General features: G+C 35.9%; 1 protein-coding gene across 17 annotated transcripts in view; it reads right to left on the reverse strand.

Moving 5' to 3' along the window:
- The window catches only part of LOC118274591 (solute carrier family 12 member 6), a 511,128-nt gene that overhangs the window by 35,187 nt on the left and 454,814 nt on the right, over window positions 1–21,127 (reverse strand). For 2 of the 17 annotated variants that reach the window (XM_050698922.1, XM_050698915.1), the window contains exons 1-2: window positions 14,780–14,928; window positions 13,137–13,281 (exon numbers count right to left, since the gene is read on the reverse strand). The exons of 10 other annotated variants lie outside the window; for them this stretch is intronic. In XM_050698922.1, coding sequence (XP_050554879.1) covers window positions 13,137–13,221 — 85 coding nt within the window. In that variant the 5' untranslated portion in view covers window positions 13,222–13,281; window positions 14,780–14,928. Of the gene's footprint in view, window positions 1–13,136; window positions 13,765–14,714; window positions 14,943–21,127 lie in introns of those variants that run through there. 5 more of the 17 variants (XM_050698923.1, XM_050698914.1, XM_050698924.1 and 2 more) reach the window with 4 other exon arrangements.

Genomic DNA, 21,127 nt, shown 5'->3' on the forward strand with positions numbered 1-21,127 from the left:
ATCACATATTGACACAAAACAAACATCTTATTAATATTAGTTGCTCAATCACGTCAAAACTGCTGAAGAGATTGGGATGTAATTTGGAACAGGGGTAGATTATGGTCTAGACTAACACAGAATACTTTTTATTCTAAGGCAACGCTGCCAAAATCGCTGGCAGAATCTAGTTCATTACAAAATAAACAATCAATTTATAGAATTTATGTACATAACAAAATCGTAATTACTAAAATAAGCATTGTTCCACTAACGAGGAGAAGAAAAGCAAATAATTTGGGAATTAATTATGATAATATTATATTATTTATCTGCCGCAACGAGGGAGGTGTGTGGTGATTACGGTCGGCCATAAATTATACCAATTAATTATTGCCTAGCAATGTTAGATCCGCGCGAAATACTACTACGTTTTGCCCAACATTCATGTACATATTAATTTGATTTATGTGGAATTTGTATTATTTTGTACTTGTTGTATTAAGTAAACATTATAATATTAATTAATCAAAACCGTGAGTCGTGTTCAACGCCATCTAGTATCGAACAAGGGAACAAACCGACAGCCAACGGCTGTCTTGTCAATACCGATCAATGGCCTCCGTACGTAAATTTGTTATAAGGTGTTAAATAAATATTAAAATAAAGTGTTATCAGTTTCCAAATATTTAATTTATCTAAAAAACTATTTTAACTGTACTTGGTGATATTATATTTATTTATTTTTAGTTTGTAGTATAGATACTAACACATACTTTGACATTTTTCTTTCAAAAAATATGTCAAATTGTTTGCTAGTTACACTGATAACAGCTTTGGGTGATCGCAAAGGTCAGACAAAGCCTATGTCATTTCAGATTTATGACAGGAGACAGATGAACCTCTGTATGATTTATTGTTTAAATAAGTTTATGGCTTTTTATGGAATAAACTGGTAAACAAGCAGACGGATCACATGATGGTTAGTATATAATCGCCGCTGTCCATGGACACTTGAAACACCAGAGGCGTTACAAGTGCGTTGCCTTTTGGGGGTTAGGAATTTAAGGGTTGTTGGGGAATCGGAGATTGGGAAGGGCGCTAATTGGGCCTCTGGTAACTCCACTCACACAACGCAAGCGTTGTGTCAAGTCGGTTTTCTGTGAGGCCGTGGTATCAGTTCGGTCGAGCCGGCCCATTCGTGCCAAAGCATGACTCTCCCACACTTAATCATGGTTTACTTCGATTGAAGCGTATGGCTATCTAATATCAAGCAAGAATACTCAAAAGTAGAGTAAGGACACGTAACACATAGTATGTATATCTGTTTTAGGAATTGTTTCACAATGGTTGGATACCAGCTATATGTATCAGATAATTTTGAATTAAGAACGTAATTTGTATGCACTATCTGTCACATAAGTTTATTGGACACTTATATGAAGGATGCACCTCCTAAAAAATCACCCCGTTCCTACTCCTGCTTTTCGAGCCCTGGAAAACCCGCTAGGTAGTCTGCAGCTCCGGATCAAAACTACTAGCTGGTAGGAGCTAATACTTTATAGAACATAAGTAGGTACATAAAAAGTTGGAAGTAAAACTTCTCTATAGTATCTACCTTTAGCAAGAACTTGTTATTATAGCTATCAAAGTGAAAATAGAAAAGTTATTAATTCTTTTGTACTTTCCATTACGGTTAAGAGAAAAAGTTTCACAATTTCCCTCCGAAGCGGCTAATTAGATGAGACAATTATTCATAATTACCAAAGTTCGTCATGTGGCGGTCTTCATGTAGCTGAATTAAATTAAATTATAGCGTATAATGAATCTTACTAAAATAATCTAGAAACTGCCTTAGAGAAGTGGTGGACGACGGATTTGACGTTCAAAAGTGCCTTCGTATTTGAAATAAATATTTTGACTTTGACTTTGACGTGAACTTAGCTGCTGAAGTGGATCCGTGTGGACTGTCTAGCGCCTTATCAGGAATCCAGCTCAAAACGCAGGAGTAGAAATGGGTGGTTTTTACTCAGTATGTGTCTAGAGACGATAAGAGAAGTCATTGGATGATTTTGACCTCTCAAAAAAGAAACTGCTAAAATGGATATCGTGTGTTAAACGTCCGTGTGGACCACAGTGGTTAATGCTTTCATTAGTTACTGATTTCATCAATGTAACATAATATGTTATTATATGTTATATACATAATTTATAACTTTCAATGATATAACTGTATCCGTTATATTTTACAAGCCATGTGTTCAAGGATTAAAACCGTGATGTTATGTAAGTTGTTGTGTGATTAAAAATATGTACAATAAAAAGTTACACTAGGTACACTTCAATACAAGTAAAAAATAATTATAATTTATCCATTTATCAAGTCTTTAAATATCTTAAATATATATTTCAGTTTTTTATATTTTATATCTAAAAACATTCCACCGTGAACGGAAAATGACTATTCATCAAAATTATTGGAATATGTATCTCAATTTATCAACAAATTATTCGTTTTATTCAATCGTGAACGATCTGGAAAATTGTTTGATATTTCCAATTTTCTTTTATCGTTCGACCTCTAGGCTTGTCGCCGGCGCGCGGCGACGAGGCGGCGACGAGGCGAGCGTGTCAGCCTCTAACCACAAGCGTTAAAGTTAGAAGACAGCAGTTGGAACTGACGTTAAGTGGAACGGTCCCGCAAACTTGTGAGTGTGTCGTACTCAGCGCAATGTTCCAAGTCTGAGTACTTGTAAACATGCCTTTGTTACCACTAAGGTAATTCAAATACCTATCTAACAAGGGTAGTTCAAACAAATAAACGAATAAACTTATTCCATCCGATTTTGAAAATTTTCCGAACCAACAATTAAAGTGAAAAGTTTTATGAATATTGGCACCGATTATTTTAATCTACTATTCAAATTCCAAGCACAGTAAAATGGTACCTAGTTCGCGCTACACGTAGTTTAATATTTCAAAAAGTCACTCCAATAGCTCCCAGGCATGGAATTCCAGTAATTTATTCAGCAAATAGGTCACTACGGACTACTTAGCACATCAAGTTTAGTTTAAATGTTTCGTACAGATGCCTACGTCGCAATATGGCCGCTAAACAAAAGAATTCGAACAAAGACTTTCCGTCCTATTTTTCTTTTGTTTCTTTTTCTTCAACTTTATTTAGTAATGCAAAATGTGCTGGGTTAATGTAAATTGTTTGTCCACTATAATTGATAGGTTCTCCCCGCACTAAGCTATTGTGAACCTAGGATTTGCATCTTAGGGTATTTGTCGAGCTTACATTTGAAAGTGTAATTGTATATTTCTTTATTTTGCTTCATTGTACTACTTAACTTGTTTGTAAGCCAACTACGGTCACTAATTATATGTATCTTGCAAGTATTTACAAGTTTTATTAGACATGTAGTACGTAAGTGGCTTTAAAAAGTATTCCTTGGTTATCATCGCTTGTCAAACGATTATAATCACAAACCTACATTCTGGTTGAATACATCCCATTCATATAGCTTTACATAGTAACTCTATCCATTCAATATTTTTTCAAAGACTCCTCTGATAAGACTTCCATTTGAAATTATAATCAGGAATACCATTCAAGCTTTGCAGCTTGAAAGTCAACTCGTTCTGATAAATTGGACACGTTACAACGACCGCACGTTGGTTCCCCGACTGATTAGTTTAAGTCCTATAAATCAGTTTCGAACAACGTTTGGAGAACTTTTTATTCGGTCGGATTAAGGTTTTGGTTTCCAGTGGATTTGTCCCCAAATCCGTTGTAGGGCGTTTGGCGCACATCCAAATGGCGTCCGACCATTAACCATGCCCTAATTTTCTTTTCGACTGAAATTATATGGTCCATGGTAGAATAGAAAACTTTTGCTAAACTCATTGGTCGATAGTGAGCTAGTGTACTAATAGGAGTTGGGCCGAATGTTTAGTGATTTCTCGTTGACGCTAGAGTCCAGTGCCAAGTAAGTCTCGGTTATTAATGATAGGATGTACGACTAAGATAGTCAGGAAGTTGGACGATGTGAGTTTAGTGTACGAACAGCACTTTGGAATGTTCTAGATAAATGAAGCACCGTTATTGAACCGAGCTATTTGATTTTTTTTGTGGTATAAGATGGTATGGTAAACGAGCAGACGGATCACCTGATGGTAAGCAATTGCCGCCGCCAATGGACACCTGAAACACTAGAAACGTTACAAGTGCGTTGCCGGTCTTTTGGGGGTTAGGAATTTAAGGCTTGTTGGGGAACCGGGGATTGGGAAGATTGGGTCTCCGGTAACCTTCACTAATACAACGAAACACAACATTCTGTTGTTTGACGTCTATTTTCTGCGAGGCCGTAATCGTTTATAAGATTTGTTCAAATTATACAAACAGTACTTTCAATTTAAATTTTTTACATCCACTGATTTTTGTTTCGTCACTGCAGTTCTATTCTTGATAAGTAAAACGAGCTAACGAACGAACTTTTCTTGACTAGTACTTGGTGCTAAGAGTTCTTGCTTTGTTTTACCGATTTCGCGAATTATATTTTTATTTGTTTGCAAACAGTCACTGTGGGACTAATCGATGTTAAAGTTGAGCGTAAATCTAATGAGGTGGACAGAGTGTTTTTTTGTTACTAAGTAGCAGTCAATGTCCGCCATTTTTTTTCCGATAATCCATTCTTTTATCACTTCTTCCTTTTACTGGTGTACATTTTGACGTTATTATTTTCTGAGATCTTTTCTATACCATAATATATTACAAGCATCGTAATCAAAAACTATGAACGTGGGAGTGAACTAATAAACTCCCAGGTTGATATAGAGAGTTCCAATTAAATTCTAATATACTTGTACCAAGTTTAACTCAAGACAATTATAGCCAACTTAATTGCCTTCAACTGCGTATAGAATTCCCAAGTTTCGTCATAACTTTGATTCAAAGTAAAATTAAGCTTGTTCAAGGTAGGCGATACGATTAAATCATCAAGACAACGTTTTCTTAGAAACATTAATATCGAAGAAGTCTACTGAGCGAGAACAAAGAATTGTTCTTAATATAAATTGTCCTTTGATAAAAGAACGATACGAAAAGTCATTATTTTATTTGAAACGTAACTTGAAAGGGATCGTTCCGAATAAAAATAGATTGTTTTGTGTTCAATTACAGTTTCTATTGTACCTTTTTTTTTCTTAAATATATACAGGACAAAAGGTATTGAGCTAAAATTGGTTTAAAGTATGTATAAACAAGTATGAGTAGAAAACGTCTGTCAATGCACCAATATTTTACTTTCAATTCTATTTCGTTTACAATTTATAAATGCAAGATAAAAAGTAAAAAAAAAATTTCAAACAAATATAGCTGGATGTACTCATTCAAAAATTGTTCCATTTGTATGTTTACCCATAAACTTGTAGAATCATAGACGACTAGAGTTTTTACCTGAAACAATAATATAAATGCAATTAAATATAAATGAAAGTCGCAAGAAAAACACAATGTGTCGCAAATCTGAATGAAACGCAAAATATTAGAATATTAAATGAGGAACTAATTAATTTAATAATAATTATAAAGTGATGAGGCGAGTTAAGTATACATATAGCATTTTTATTGTTTCACTGAGTAAATACTAACTATATCCTAAAACAGTAGGTAGGGTCCACCGGGACTCTGGCTCAAAGCAGGAGAAGGAACGGGGTGGTTTTTAGTCAGTCTGACACTCCCTCCCGACTCACCAAATGCGGGAGAAGTCATTGGATGATTTTCCCCCTCAAAAAAGGGTCCCGCTCGTAGTATACCCAATTTATGTCAGTCATGGTCCATAGTAATATGAATTCAATAAACAATATTTACGAAATACCTATTTTTAGTGGTAAGTAAAATAATCCAGACGTCGAACCTCATGATAAAGATAATGATGAACCGAATTAGTAACAGAATCCCTACGGAGACAACACACATAAGGTTGCGAAAATAAGAACGGCCTACGAATACAAGTCTAAATCCAAGAATGGAATATTTCCAATAGCAACTGAGATTGTGCGAGTTGATTTATTTTCGAAGCACGCGATATTATCTGGATTCTGGGTATCTAGGCTAGGTCTGTTCGAAGCAGATCTGTATCTAGAGGAAAAATCAATAAGCAATGTCAAGTCTTTTCCTGAGGCTAAAGAAAATATCAGCAAGTTACATTGTATTTTTGCAGCTATTTTCCTTCTAAAAATAGCGGACACCAATTGTTAGTCGGAAAACAGACGCATCGCTTATTCTACTAATAGCTACTATGACGAGGGAGATTTGGCGTACTGGCAAACTACCCTTTATAATTAAGTTTTTAACTTTAATATTTATTAAAGTTTAAATTATTTTTTTTTACATTTAATGGGTCGACGTTTGGCCGCTATCTCGCTTGATGGTAAGTGATGATTCGGGCTTTGAAGACACCCAGGTTATACCCATCAGGAAACACAGACTACGGCAAGGAGTTCCACTCTCTAGCAGGTCGCTATTGAAAAATATTGTCCGTTTGGGGCAGTGTGATCTGCAGGTGTTTGTTCAACATTGTTACTTAATACCATATCTTTAACTAATAAAAAGAGTTGAATCTCTTTATACGTTACTGCAGTACAGCAACAGAATGATGGTGTAATTCATTTTTTCCGCTACTTTGTTAGAATCTCGACTAAATGTATGGCTGTCAAAAGCTGAGTGCTTTTGTAACTTCTAAGCGTTCTTTATACTTAACTACTTGTATGTTGTGAATGTACTAAAGGACTTTATATTTAGTCATTACAAAATTTATACACAAAGCAAACTTTGTATATTGAACTCTAATGTATTTATCATAATATTCATAATATCATATAAACATAATCATAATATAATAAGCCGTTGCGAGAAACTCTCCGGGCGTTGGGGATCGCGAGACGGCTGGCCTTAGGTTTGCGGATGGCGAGCAAGCGTAGCTTGCCACCCAACCAGACTTCTAAGAGCCATCAGACCACCACAGATGGGGCCTAGATGATGCCGACCCGGGGCTGCGGACTGCCTAGCGGTTCACCGGGACGGACGAAAGCATGAATAGGAACGGGGGTGTTTTTAGTTAGTAAGAATCTGACACTCCCTGTCGCCTTGCCAAAGGCGGAAAAAGACATTGGATGATTTTCCCCGCTTAGAAAAAGTTCCAAAGAATAGGCCATTTTGAAAAGTAGTTCGCGTGAAATGTGAGGTTATCTCATATATTATACACTTTCACATTTTTCACTGAATTTCCATAAAAGATAGATGAATTCAGAACCAATTTGTTCGTCCGACCGAAACGCTTTAGGATATACCTCATGTTGGAGCACGTAATCTTCTTTCATCGCTTCGGGCAGTCTTACTATGGAAACTCGATGAAATTTTACTCATTGCAAATCTTTAGTACTGCACAGTCTTATAAAGGACGAGTTACAGATCAGAAACATTGGAAGACTTTTGCACTTAATGTGATATAGGTAACTTACTGACTCATCGGTAAATAAAGGAAACAGGTTTTATAACTTACGCGTCAGTACATAGTTATAAAACCATGGAAACATTTTAATATAATATAATAAAGTAATGAGTATCACTTTCAAGATTTAGGTACTTAATAACAAAGGCTATGTTTGGTGGTCAAACATACTGGACAATACTGTACTTAATCCGAATCCGTGCGTTTTGTGAAATATGTCACAATTTTCGATCGAGGACAGAGGCGTGTGTTTGTATTGATAAAAAAACACACGGCTGAACTAGCCCTGTGTGTACACAAGGAATATTGGCACCGCAGTGACGTCAGCACTTGCATGTTGTTTTTACTCATGTCGTTCACGGATGTGTTTTTTAAGAGAATAGTCAATATTGGACAGTGAGTAAGTGCGCCAACTACTGGAAATGTTTTAATTCATTCATAAAAGCATTCAAAGCTGGCGTTAATTACATCCGCGTGTTTTACGTGTTGTGTTAAATGTTACATAACATCAGTTCGATATTCCACTTTTATCATTTTAATAATCCCTATCTACATTCATGTACAAGATTAACCATAATCAAACAATATAACCAAGTCAATTGCTACGGAGTGGAATTCCTTGTAGCGGTCAGTGTTTCTTGAAAAATAAAACTTGGGTGTCTAGTCCTGACTAAACAGTTTGCTCATTGGTAGGCGTGCACCATGATCGGCCACATCATCACTTACCACCAAGTAAGATGGTGACCAAGTGCCATCCTATTGATTATTAAAAAAGTCAACTTTAGAAATTAATCTCATAAAACTTTGAAGTAGTGTATGCGAGTCATAAAAATAAAATCGAGTTCAACTGGTTACGCCCCAGGCGCTGGGATTAAATGCTCAGTGTGCGCTAATGCAGCTCTGTGAAGAGCATAGTGGAGCAGCACTTTTGTAACATAACGAGTGCAGTCGGCTTGCTCACGTGTAGCGTCTCTTTGGATTTAAGAACAATGCTTTTCTAACTCTTTACCTGCGTCTTAGCGAGTCGACGAGCGCCTTAATACTATGCTAAGCATAACGCTGTAATCTCTTTAAATATAGAAATACTTATTTAAATCTTTAGAATATACCTGTGAAAACTCTTTATGGCCAAGAAAATGAAAGGCTTTTACCGCCATTTAAAAGTTAAGTGGCCGTCACAGAGAAACTGATTGTCTTTAAATTTGTTTCTGCTGTTTATTCGCTTTCGAGATATATACCTATTAAAACTACACAGATTGAAAGCCGTAAAATTTTAATTGTTTCCTCTCTACCCCAATTCGGGAAATAACTCGAAAATAGATTTTGGCAAGTTTTGTTACATCGCATAATTTAACCCCTAAACTTTGAAATATTAGTAATAGGCAAAGACCCGGACATTTATTATGTACAAGAGTAACTAAGTAGGGGTCCCAAGTTGGGCGAGGCTGGAGAAATTGGATTCAATTTAAAAAGTTTAGAACGAGACTTGTTAGTTCTGTGACCCATCCTAAATGTACGTTTAGAACTGCGACGGACTTACAACAGCAAAACATTAAGATACCGAGAAGTATCTTCGAAAATGGCCCCTCTTTAAGCTGTTCTGATAGTTCTGAATTACGAAGTTTTATCTTTTGATAGCAACTGCGCCGCCAAAGTAAAAATGTTAGCTTCTGTCGGAGATTTACAAGTTTCTTGTTCTTTAAGGCGTTAAATTAATATTGATTGACTACTGAGAAGCGGTAATTGAGGAAAAATCCATATTACGTAGATGAATGTATCTATCTTTTAGCAGCTATAGGTATACAACTAAATTACATCTCGATATTCAAAAACATTTTTCATAGTTAAATTTCTTAAAAATTACACTTTGTTGTGATATTTTACAACATATCTACTACTTATATGCTGCTACTTGAGTACAAACATTTTTAAGGCAATTCTAATATTAGTAACTTGAAAAGTAAGGACCAATGGTTCTTATCACAGTGATGTTTTCTATTAAATAAGCTATACATTTCTCTCTAAATACAAATAATACAAGCGTCAGAACGTTTTTTTTTATATAAGCTAATTGTTTAAAATGGAAAATTTCGTAATTTATCACGTGTGGGGAAGAGTCCTGCTACGGGACGAATGGGCCGGCTCGGTCGGAGTGGTAACACGGCCTCACAGAAAACCGGCGTGAAACAATACGATCCGTCAACTTGTTTACCGACTTATATCATTAAAAAAATATTGCTAGCCATAATAAATAGCTTATTACCTATGTCATAAGGTTTTATAGAAAGAACATCAGAATAAAAGGGTTATCAAGTATAAATGTAACGTGGACCTGCAGAAGTCATTACGGCGTTTTTATGACATAATTGTGTACTGTACTATTCGATTAAGTTGAGGAGTAAGCCGGTTAATTGCAAATGTTTAACGTTAAACCTTTTCCTGCCATCACCGTCAGTTACGGAATAGGCAACTATTGTGTCAAGACGTCACCGTGCCGTAATGATGCGCAATTATGACATTCAGGAACTAGAGAGGCAGAAACAAGGGCGTCACGACATTTACTTGGTTGAAGGTAATAGCGGGGTACAATTTAAATTATTCACTGATACTCAGATACATCTGTCTGTGAATTTTGGCGTGTGATTAGCCGAACCTCCTCACGGCCTAGCAGTTGCAAGAGACAATCCGGGCGTCGGGTATCGTACGACGATTTCTGGCCACCATAAGTGCGGGTCTGCGACGTTGAGCAAGGGTAGCTCGTCGCCCGACCAGAACCAGACCCGTACGTACGGCGCGTCACTTTCCGCGCGTGGCTTAAAGAGCGATTAGAGCTGCGGACTGCCTGGCGGGTTACCGGGACTTCGGCTCGAAAAGCAGAAGTAGGAACAGGGTGATTTTTAGTCAGTAAGAGTCTCACAGTATCTCTCGCCTCACCCAAGACGGGAGAAGCAATTGGATGACTTTCCCAAATATTTCATGTAGATATTTTTAGCCTAATGCTAAGTTGTGTTATGCGTATAGATCTTGTAATTTATCCATTGCCGGCTTTGTGTTGAAACAAAGGAATTTTAATGTTAGTTGGGTACAGTCGAGCCGGAACAATAAACGGGCAGCTAGATAAAATAAACTTTGACAATTGCTCAACGACGTGAAAAATTAACAAGACCCTTACGTTAACGGTTGTAGTTAAGTACTGAAACAATTTATTGTTGAGTTTGCGTATTGCCTCCTTTCGGTTCGTATAGAGAAAGATAGGTAACTTATATTGCTTCATCACGACACTTCATCACCCGACTTTATAAAAAAAATGTTTCTTTTTGTAACGAGTCCGACGAATTTTCCCAAAAGTTGAGAATCAAAATCTTTCGTTTGTCGTACCCTAGAAATATTTTTTGTTGAGTGTTATCGCTATTTACATTGCAAAGATTGGTTTGGCTTATTTCCACAATAAGATAAGTATTTTTATGAAACGGTTAACTTGATGTACTGTCGCACAGTACTCATATTTACTAATATCACGATAGTTCTAAAAGGGCATCGTAGGTGAAATACTATCGGTGTTTGTTACATGTTGAACGTCCTAAACGTTATCGAATTAAAGAATATAAAAAATAATTTTGGAGGCACATAAAGCATTAAATAATATTTCGTTTAAAGATAATCATTGTTTAGACTCTAAACTTTAGAGTAAGTTAGAGATAAGAAGTGTAGTGGAGATATTTATATTTAGGATAATTTTGGAGGTACATGAAGCATAAAATAATGTTAAGTTGAATTCGTGGAAGATAAATCATGTAACCATTTTTCTTTATTTCCGTTCAATACGCGTAAAAACAACATTCATTTGTATTCGCCGACGGGACGGAGCAATTTATTTATAGCACACTTCCTTTCCCTCATATATATGTCACAAATGATATCCAGACGAGGTATACTTGTATTGAGGAGAAATAAACACTGGATCGTTGTTTAGAATATTCATATTGAAAAGAAAATCTGAAATAATAAAAAATTTAAAGGTGAACAACCCTTAAATCACTTAGGGGTATGGAAAATAGACAGAAGCCGTATCTCAGACCTACTGAATACGCATATAAAATTTGGTAAAGTCGTTTCGGAGGAGTACGGTAACTAACATTGTGTCATGGAAAAGGAAAGAACTAACATTGTGACATTTAAGTATATTACATACTAGCTACTTCCGCGCGATTTCGCCCGCTCTGCTTGGCTCCTATTGGTCATAGCGTGATGTTTTATAGTCTATAGCCTTCCTCGATAAATACACTATTCAACACAAAAAGAATTATTCAAATCGGACCAGTAGTTCTGGAGATTAGTGCGTTCAAACAAACAAACAAACAAACTCTTCAGCTTTATAATATTAGTAAGTATAGATAGTACCTAACTAAGTTATTGATGTTGCAATCACGTTGCTTCACACAACGCTAAACCGATCAGGCTTCAACACCAAGGCGGGAAGCCGGCCAACTGTGCGCCTACTATTTCCGTGGTCTCCTTCCTTCGCCTTGTATGCATCGACAGGTTAAGGTTACCTATGAATTATTATTGATCTCAAGGGCTCTTACATAAATAGCTGTTAGTTCTGCTTTCAATGAAAACGTAATTGAGTTTATTTCTAGAAATATCTTCTAAACCTACTTATAATAAATCTGTAGAGAGGTCAATTATGGACATAAAATAAATTTAAAAAATAATTATCAGGGGGTGATTAGTGAGCGATACTGATGCCAAAAATGTAATCAGAATTTTTTTTGTATGTCAGACAGTGTCCGTATGTTCAGAAATGTTATAGAAACAAAAACTACTAGACGGATTTTAACGATACGATTACTTGACGGTACAATTATTCTATATACTCCTGAGCAGGTTATCTTAATTTTCATCACGATACAATCAATAGGAGCAGAGCAGTGAAGGGAAATGTTAGGAAAATGGAAGAAGTTACTCTATTTTGTAAGCTTCCGTCGCGTGTGCAGCCTTAATTGTTAAAACTACATAGAAATCATGTATGACGGAAATATTTTCCTTAAAATAATATAAAAATATTCTATGACCCAAAAAATATTCTTAGCACTTCGGAGCTTTCTGATTATCAAATATAATCAATCTACTCTTATGTTTTCAACACTCACTCATCTCTAATTCAAAAAAGTTCATATTTTAACTATTCAATAAAATACTAATCTTATAGATCGGTATAGAAACACCAAAGTTACACATGACATATGGTAATAAGTCATCGCGTGTGATTATTTTTGTGTAACGGAAAGATTTACAAGCTGACGGAGTCGCCGGCACAGCTAAATTTTCTGCCCGTAAATCACTACCCCATGATGATGTCGCGGGCAAAAGCTAGTTGTCTAATAAAAATCGCTATAAAACCTACTCAATTGAAAGAACATAAATCCGTATTTTTCTATTGAAGTATGGCAGAATAGTTCATTGATAAGAAAAAATAAGTTGAGCGTAAAATGCCGTCGCTCAATTCGGCGGGAAGTGTAACAAAGAAAATTTAATCAAATCAATGAAAATCATAGCACAACAAATAAATAGTATATTATCTAAATGGTGTTGATGATATTACTTGAATGATTGATGGAAGAATGATGGAATAGTCACCTTTCTTCCCTGGGGAGGTGCAGTTGCTCTTGTTAGAGGGAGACTTAGTCTCAGCAGCTGCCATCTTCTCTTTTTCGGAAGCCATGTTAAGCGTAGTACACACTAGACGTCCGAATTTATAACACGGTCACTCCGCTGCTCATACCTGTTTTTATCGTAAAGCGTTTGATTTTAAAACGGGCTGCGTACGACCGCACCCAAGGACCACAGAAATGACTATTACCGATAATGAACGATGAGTGATTACTGATGACTAAATTTGGCAAACAGCCAATCGAATATGTACTTTAACACGTAAAAATTAAATAATTCGACCGCAAATGAGCTGACATGATATTTGCTTATATTGATAGACCGTGCACTGTCGCAATGGGAATATCCCTCGTGTTTGTCGAGTGGCCGGTAACTTTAACTTTAAGTAATATCTTATACGTGATGGGTCAATTGGTGCGAAATCACGTTGCGCCGGCGCCGTGACTAGCCTAGCCTGTTGATACTGCGACTGGTACTGGAGCTGTCAACACCTACTACAATACTGGATTATTTAAACCGCTCTAATTGAACATTCAATATGTTTTTACTCATTAACAACTTGGTAAAAGGTCAAAGCACGTACATTGACAAGTTCTTTGTTACGTACTTTAAGCGTAACCCAGTCGGGTTTTTAATTGACAGTGTAAATATTACAATGATATATACATTATACATATATACTCGATGTTATACTAGAAGCATGTGACCAATTTTTCCGTGCTCGTTTACAAAATGTATGTGTGTTTTTATGTACATAATATGTTTAGATAGCGATTAATTGTATTTTATATTTTTATGTAATTTTATAATGACTTTATGTTTTACGATTGATGCACAAAGGTTTTTATAATTATTTTTATACAACAGTGAAGCACTTAAAAAGTTATGACTAAAGTGACAGACATTTAATTTCTATTTGTTTGATTAATTATTTTTATACTAATGGATAAAAATGAAAAAATAAAATAGGAATTAAGATTATTCATATGAGTATTAAGAGTCAAATAAGAGACGGTTGCTGATAATTAAAAAAAAGTTTTTAACAAAACCTTTTTTGTAGTTGAAACGATGTCTATGTCAGGCCTTTTTCTACGTAAAAGTAAATCTAGATTCCTTAAAGATGTTTTTAAACTTATTACTATTACTGTTTTTAAGAATCGCGGAGTTTTCAGAATTTTCATATGTAAAAGCTTTATTCGCCTGTTAGTGAAAAACTATTTTATTAAATTAGGTTTTCGACATTCACACACTATAGATTTAGCTAATTTTTCGTAGATTTCAGGTTCTGTGTGTAGCGCTCCTAGCCAAAATATTCACTCGACGAGAAGCAAAGTGTTGAGATAAATCTCTGCTACACATATTTTATTATATTTATGCAACCTTTACATGTGAGTGACGCCGCCGTCGCAGTGGCCCTCTCTGTGTCACAGACATAACAAATGGAAACCTTCACGGATGTCACGACGGCTCTGACGAGGGCCACTGACACACATAACCTTTCAATACGCACGAAATTTCAAATGTTACGTAAGCCACGATTATAACCTGCAACATTGACGATTACTGTTATTGTTGTGGGCGCGAGATGAGATGCAGGGGTATTTGTGGACCTTGGGCGGTGCAGCTGCGAGCTTGGCGGGCGCGCGGCGTGCGGGCGTCGTGCGGTACGCGTGGAGGTCGCGTGCGGCGCGCGTTCGGGACGCGCGCGTCGGGTCCCGGCTCGCCGGAGGCTGCGGCCCGGGCGGGATCGATGCGGGCGGCGGGCGGCGGCGGAGTGCAGCAGCTGGGAGGCTGCGCCGTGCCCCGCCCCCGCGCGCCCCGCTCGCGTCGCGCACGCGCCCGCCAGCTCGCTCCGCCGCCGACCCACCGCCGACCCGACGCCGCATACCACGTTTCAATTCCCTCTTCATCCCCGACTGATTTACGACATGTTCCATCTTATAATGATATTTTTTCATATCGGTCTACAAATTGTCGGTGTGGTCGGCGCGTGTTGGTCATGTGCTCGATGCTAGTTCAAAATTCCACTTTTCGAAGAGACGGAACAGAAACAACATATAAACCCCTTTCCGTGTGAAAACACAATTTTAGTAATATGTTAGTGACGCTCAATTTACTTGTCCGACTAATATTTCTAAATAAGTATATGCATAGTAACATCTTTAGTGGAAGGCTGCGGAACGATAATTTTGTTATCAAAAGATCAGGCTTGGACTTGACTTGTTTGTCAGCTTAGACAAAAATATTTTCATTTTTAGTGTCGAGGCTGTGGCCCCTTCGGAGCTCAGTGGACGAAGACGATGCAGCTGACTTCTGATCTCGATGGCCGCGTGTCTTATCGCTTTTAATGGAGAGTTCTACTCAGCACATGTTGGCCGTCCGAAATATCGCTCGGCCAGTTGTTTTACGGTGGGTTTTAATAATTTCCCGTAGACTCGCAACATGTCTACATATAAATACGTGTAATAAAATTATTGCGGCGATTGCTTATTATCAGGTGATCCGTCTGCTCATTTACCGGCTTATTCAATACTAGCAGCCCATCCCGGCTTTGCATGGGGGTAATAATATAATAAAAGAAAATACATAATGATTTTCACAGTTTTGGGAATAAAATGGCTGTGACATACGGACGGACAGACAGACAAACATGACGAATCTAAAAAGGGTTCCGTTTTTACCATTTGGCTACGGAACCCTAAAAAGCAAATCCGGCGAGCTCTGTTTCGCCTTTAATGATTTTAGCAATTTTCCTTCTTTTCTCTTGATTTTTCCTGAATTTTCTTTTCAAAACCTTTCCAACGAATGCAAAACCGTGGAAATCGGTTCGTGCGTTCTGGAGTTATAGCGTCAGGAAGGAAAACTCGACTTATTTTTATATTATAGATAAATATTCCATGAAAGCATACGTCTATCTTTTATGGTTGCCTCACAATAACACGTGTTACTCTCGATAGCTTAGCGGTTCGGAGATCTGTATATTTTTCTACTCTTACGTTTTCAACACTCACTCATCTCTAAAAAACTTAATATAATTACCTATTCAATAAATAACTCATCTTATAATTTTTATTTATGAGCTGATCAGATGATTCGTAATACCACTGAATTTTTTTATACATATTAAATAAATTATTTCAAATTTAGTAATGGGCCAGTGGGTAACTTTAGGGACGGAATGTACAAGTAAATAAATTACATACATATAATTATGTAACTACCTGTGTCACTCTGAGACACTAAGTAACACTAAGACACTTATGTTTTTAATGTGTCTCAAGCACCAGATGGTGGGGTAACAGCCAGCATGAATGTCATGTGTAGGTAGTTTCGGGTTAATACGAGCATTTGAATAGCTCGACGGATTTATTTTTATAGGTGGCCTGTAGGTGAAGTACCTCTTCTTATTGTCTGTTATTATTTGACAATTAGTGTGACGGCAGTTCAAGGTCATCTGACAAAAAAATTGCTAGCGATTACCGGCAGTGCCAAAGCAAAAACTGAATGCGTGCGTGAGCGCCACAGGGGTGAGGGTGCTAGGGGTGGTGCCGGTGAAGAGTTCACGATCGCGCGTTCGAATTTTTATTGGAATTTTAGGAAATTGGTAATAATATTAAATCCCACCCAAAACATAAATGTGAAAGGCTGCCAAGTTCGATAATATTGGAATGCTTCGCCTATAAAAGAAGTCAGATCTAAATAAGTACCAAGTTCCATACACAGATCTCAGTTAAAAATAGTTACAGGAATGCACACTTGATTTTCCGCAGTTTGGAAAGTAGATTCTGAATAAATATCATATTAAATACCTAAAATTCTAATACTTACAAAAACGCAAACCTGTTTTTTCAGCAGTTTCCTTATAACATTTTTTATTAATTTTTTTCTAAAAAGAATTTTAGGTATTTAATATGATATTTATTCAGAGAAATACCTAAAATTCTTTAGATCTCACTTCTTTTATAGGCGAAGCATTCCAATATTATCGAACTTGGCAGCCTTTCACATTTATATTTTGGGTGGGATTTCATTTATTTTTGTAAGATTTTTACTTTACTTTGACTAAATACAAACCTTCGTAACGAATTTTAGGTCGGTACGACCATTGGAAGATATAGATAATTTTTTTGTTTTAGTTCCTTAGGGGTATGAATTTACACCTTCATTATTTTTAAAACCGACTCACACTTGGCCATTTTCAGATTTTTTCCTTTACTTTTACCTAAAGACCTACCTCCATGCCAAATTTCAAGTCAATACCACCATTGGAAGTGGTCTAGGTTTTTGATGAGTGAGTGAGTGAGTGAGTGAGTCGGTCAGTCAGTGAGTGTATAGTAAAAATAGCGATTTTCTGACGTCAATATCTCAAGACCTACAATAGGTACATTAATGAAATTTTGTATTTTAGATAAGTAAGTAGATCTCGGCAGATACTAGAAATTTCATACGCTTAGATAAAATAGATTTTGAGTTATAGGTGGGTCGAACTTGACCAGAAATGGTTCGTGTAATATAACCCACGGCCGGTGTGTCGGTTTTTTTGCTCGAACTTGGCGGACACACTGCCGTGTGTCTAGATATGTATTTTAGTTTACATGTGTTGACCCACGTTTTAAAACTAGTTGCAGGCGAGCGAACGGTTTATAAAGGTAGTTCACATATTTTAATTTACCAAAAAAAAAAAATATTACCTATATTTTTTTTATTGATTCGAACTCAGAATCGACAGCTGAGTTACGTCCTTGAATACATCACGATTTCAAAACTACCTTGTGGACTGGCAAACGTCAGAGTTGAATTCTTAGATTGTGCCGACTATCTATACATATAATAAAATCGTAGAAAAGTGCTGTCTGTACATTGAAAATAAAAATAAAAAAAATAGCAGGGGTTATTGTTATGTCGATGTCGAACCCAAAAATGTAATTAACTTTTTTTTTGTCTGTTTGTCTGTTTGTCTGTTTGTCTGTTTGTCTGTTCGTCTGTGCGCGCTAATCTCAGAAACGGCTGATCCGAGTTGGATGCAGTTTTCACGAATATATTGTGGGATGCTTAAATTTACATTTAGTGTTTGTTTCATGTCAATCGGTTCATAAATAAAAAAGTTATGTCAAATTAAAGAATCACGTCGAACATTCTATGCTTATACCATTAATCTCCGCAACTATTTGACGGATTTGGTTGAAATTTGGCACAGATATAGTTTAGAACCTTAGAAAGGACATAGATATATTTTTATTTCAAAAATCAAAAAATAAAAATAAGAAATAAATTATTTATAAATAATTCTATGTCGATCGTTACACGACTTCGGTTCATGTTATTGTTTTAATTTATCGAAAAAAGTAAATAAATAGTAAAAAGGTATGAAAAAAATAATATCAATATAATAAAACATTTAGTACAAAGAAAATGCTCTAACGGAGTATAGATAATTCTATGTCGATCGTTACACGACTTCGGTTCATGTTATTGTTTTAATTCATCGAAAAAAAGTAAATAAATAGTAAAAAGGTATGAAAAAAATAATATCAATATAATAAAACATTTAGTACAAAGAAAATGCTCTAACGGAGTATAGATAATTCTATGTCGATCGTTACACGACTTCGGTTCATGTTATTGTTTTAATTCATCGAAAAAAAGTAAATAAATAGTAAAAAGGTATGAAAAAAATAATATCAATATAATTAAACTTTTAGTACAAAGAAAATGCCCGAACGGAGTATAAATAAATAATCCAAGTTGTCTTTATCCTCGATAGATGGCGTTGGGATCGAAATAGATCGCGCTATGGTTTCGTTACATTCATTTGGTTGGGTATCGGCCGAGCGCTTCGGTACTATCGTAGAAAAAGTGTATTATCAGTCGTATGATTATTTGTCTGTAGTGGTCCTGCTGTTTCGTATATTCTAAATTGGTTTCGTTGTATTTGTCAATTAATAAGTTTATTTGTTGGGTTTTCCTGGTTTTTTGGTTAAACTATTTAACGTAGGTTTAGTTTGATATCGATTATTAGTAGTTACTGTAGTTAGTCTATACATATAATAAAATCGTAGAAAAGTGCTGTCTGTACATTGAAAATAAAAATAAAAAAAATAGCAGGGGTTATTGTTATGTCGATGTCGAACCCAAAAATGTAATTAACTTTTTTTTTGTCTGTTTGTCTGTTTGTCTGTTTGTCTGTTCGTCTGTGCGCGCTAATCTCAGAAACGGCTGATCCGAGTTGGATGCGGTTTTCACGAATATATTGTGGGATGCTTAAATTTACATTTAGTGTTTGTTTCATGTCAATCGGTTCATAAATAAAAAAGTTATGTCAAATTAAAGAATCACGTCGAACATTCTATGCTTATACCATTAATCTCCGCAACTATTTGACGGATTTGGTTGAAATTTGGTACAGATATAGTTTAGAACCTTAGAAAGGACATAGATATATTTTTATTTCAAAAATCAAAAAATAAAAATAAGAAATAAATTATTTATAAATAATTCTATGTCGATCGTTACACGACTTCGGTTCATGTTATTGTTTTAATTTATCGAAAAAAAGTAAATAAATAGTAAAAAGGTATGAAAAAAATAATATCAGTATAATAAAACATTTAGTACAAAGAAAATGCCCGAACGGAGTATAAATAAATAATCCAAGTTGTCTTTATCCTCGATAGATGGCGTTGGGATCGAAATAGATCGCGCTATGGTTTCGTTACATTCATTTGGTTGGGTATCGGCCGAGCGCTTCGGTACTATCGTAGAAAAAGTGTATTATCAGTCGTATGATTATTTGTCTGTAGTGGTCCTGCTGTTTCGTATATTCTAAATTGGTTTCGTTGTATTTGTCAATTAATAAGTTTATTTGTTGGGTTTTCCTGGTTTTTTGGTTAAACTATTTAACGTAGGTTTAGTTTGATATCGATTATTAGTAGTTACTGTAGTTAGTTTTTTTAATAAAATTGTAAGTCTAATTTATAAATTAATTAGATTAGATTTAAGTCGTTTCTTTTAAATTATTTAGTTTAAGCTTGGTTATTATAGCATAGAGGATAGGTTGTAATATAGTTTCTTTTTTAATTGTTATAAATTCGTAATTCGTAGCTTTCTTTAGTTTTACAGTTAGTTTAAGTCCGTTTTTAAACTATTTTTTCAATGCCCTAAGTGAGTATACATCTATTAAATTCAAACGCAGAGCTCATTATGTTGATTTTTGAAGAGTTCCCTGGAATATCTTCCACATCTCAATTTTGAAGAGATCCCGCGAGATCGGGAACTATGTGGTTAAAACCAAAAATTTGCCGGAATTTACTATTCCACGCGAACGAAGTCGCGGGCAAAAGCTATAGTAAATAAAGTTGATGGTTTCAATGCGCACACCATTGCTGCCACGGAGGTTTTGTTATGTTTCCTTTACTCGATTCGAAGAGTAATAATAAGTATACTCTATAAATGAAAAACAGAAAACAAAACAAAAACATTGTCAAGATGACGTTATATTGGGAGCGTTTGTATTTAATATTTATAATAATATTACAAAGTTGTAATTGTACTTTTGTATTACCGAACTATAGAGTCCCGAAAAAATATTCTCTTCCTTCGGCGCCAGTATATTTACCTGCAGATCTCCCTGAGGATGATTTCGAATACCTTGTCGAGGAGAGACCGGACTTGGAGACTATCTTAAGACGACAGAGAAAACTATTACTTCGGAAAAAAGAGATGCCTAAATCTATGAAAGAATACCAGAAGACTATTCAAGAAGAAAATAAAGAGGAGGTGGTGCAGCTAATCGAGAATGATGATGATGACATCACGCAGCCTCTAAGCAAATTTAAGGACGGTCGATCAACAGAATCAGCAAAATTACCGCCCGTTTTGCAAGAACAATTATTGAAAGTTAAGTCCAATGAAACAGCCATGCTTCCTTTCATAGGAGCAAACCGACGTTGGTTTATTGA

The sequence above is a fragment of the Spodoptera frugiperda genome, chromosome 15 (genome assembly GCF_023101765.2).
Source record: "Spodoptera frugiperda isolate SF20-4 chromosome 15, AGI-APGP_CSIRO_Sfru_2.0, whole genome shotgun sequence".
Classification (NCBI taxonomy): Eukaryota; Metazoa; Arthropoda; class Insecta; order Lepidoptera; family Noctuidae; genus Spodoptera; species Spodoptera frugiperda.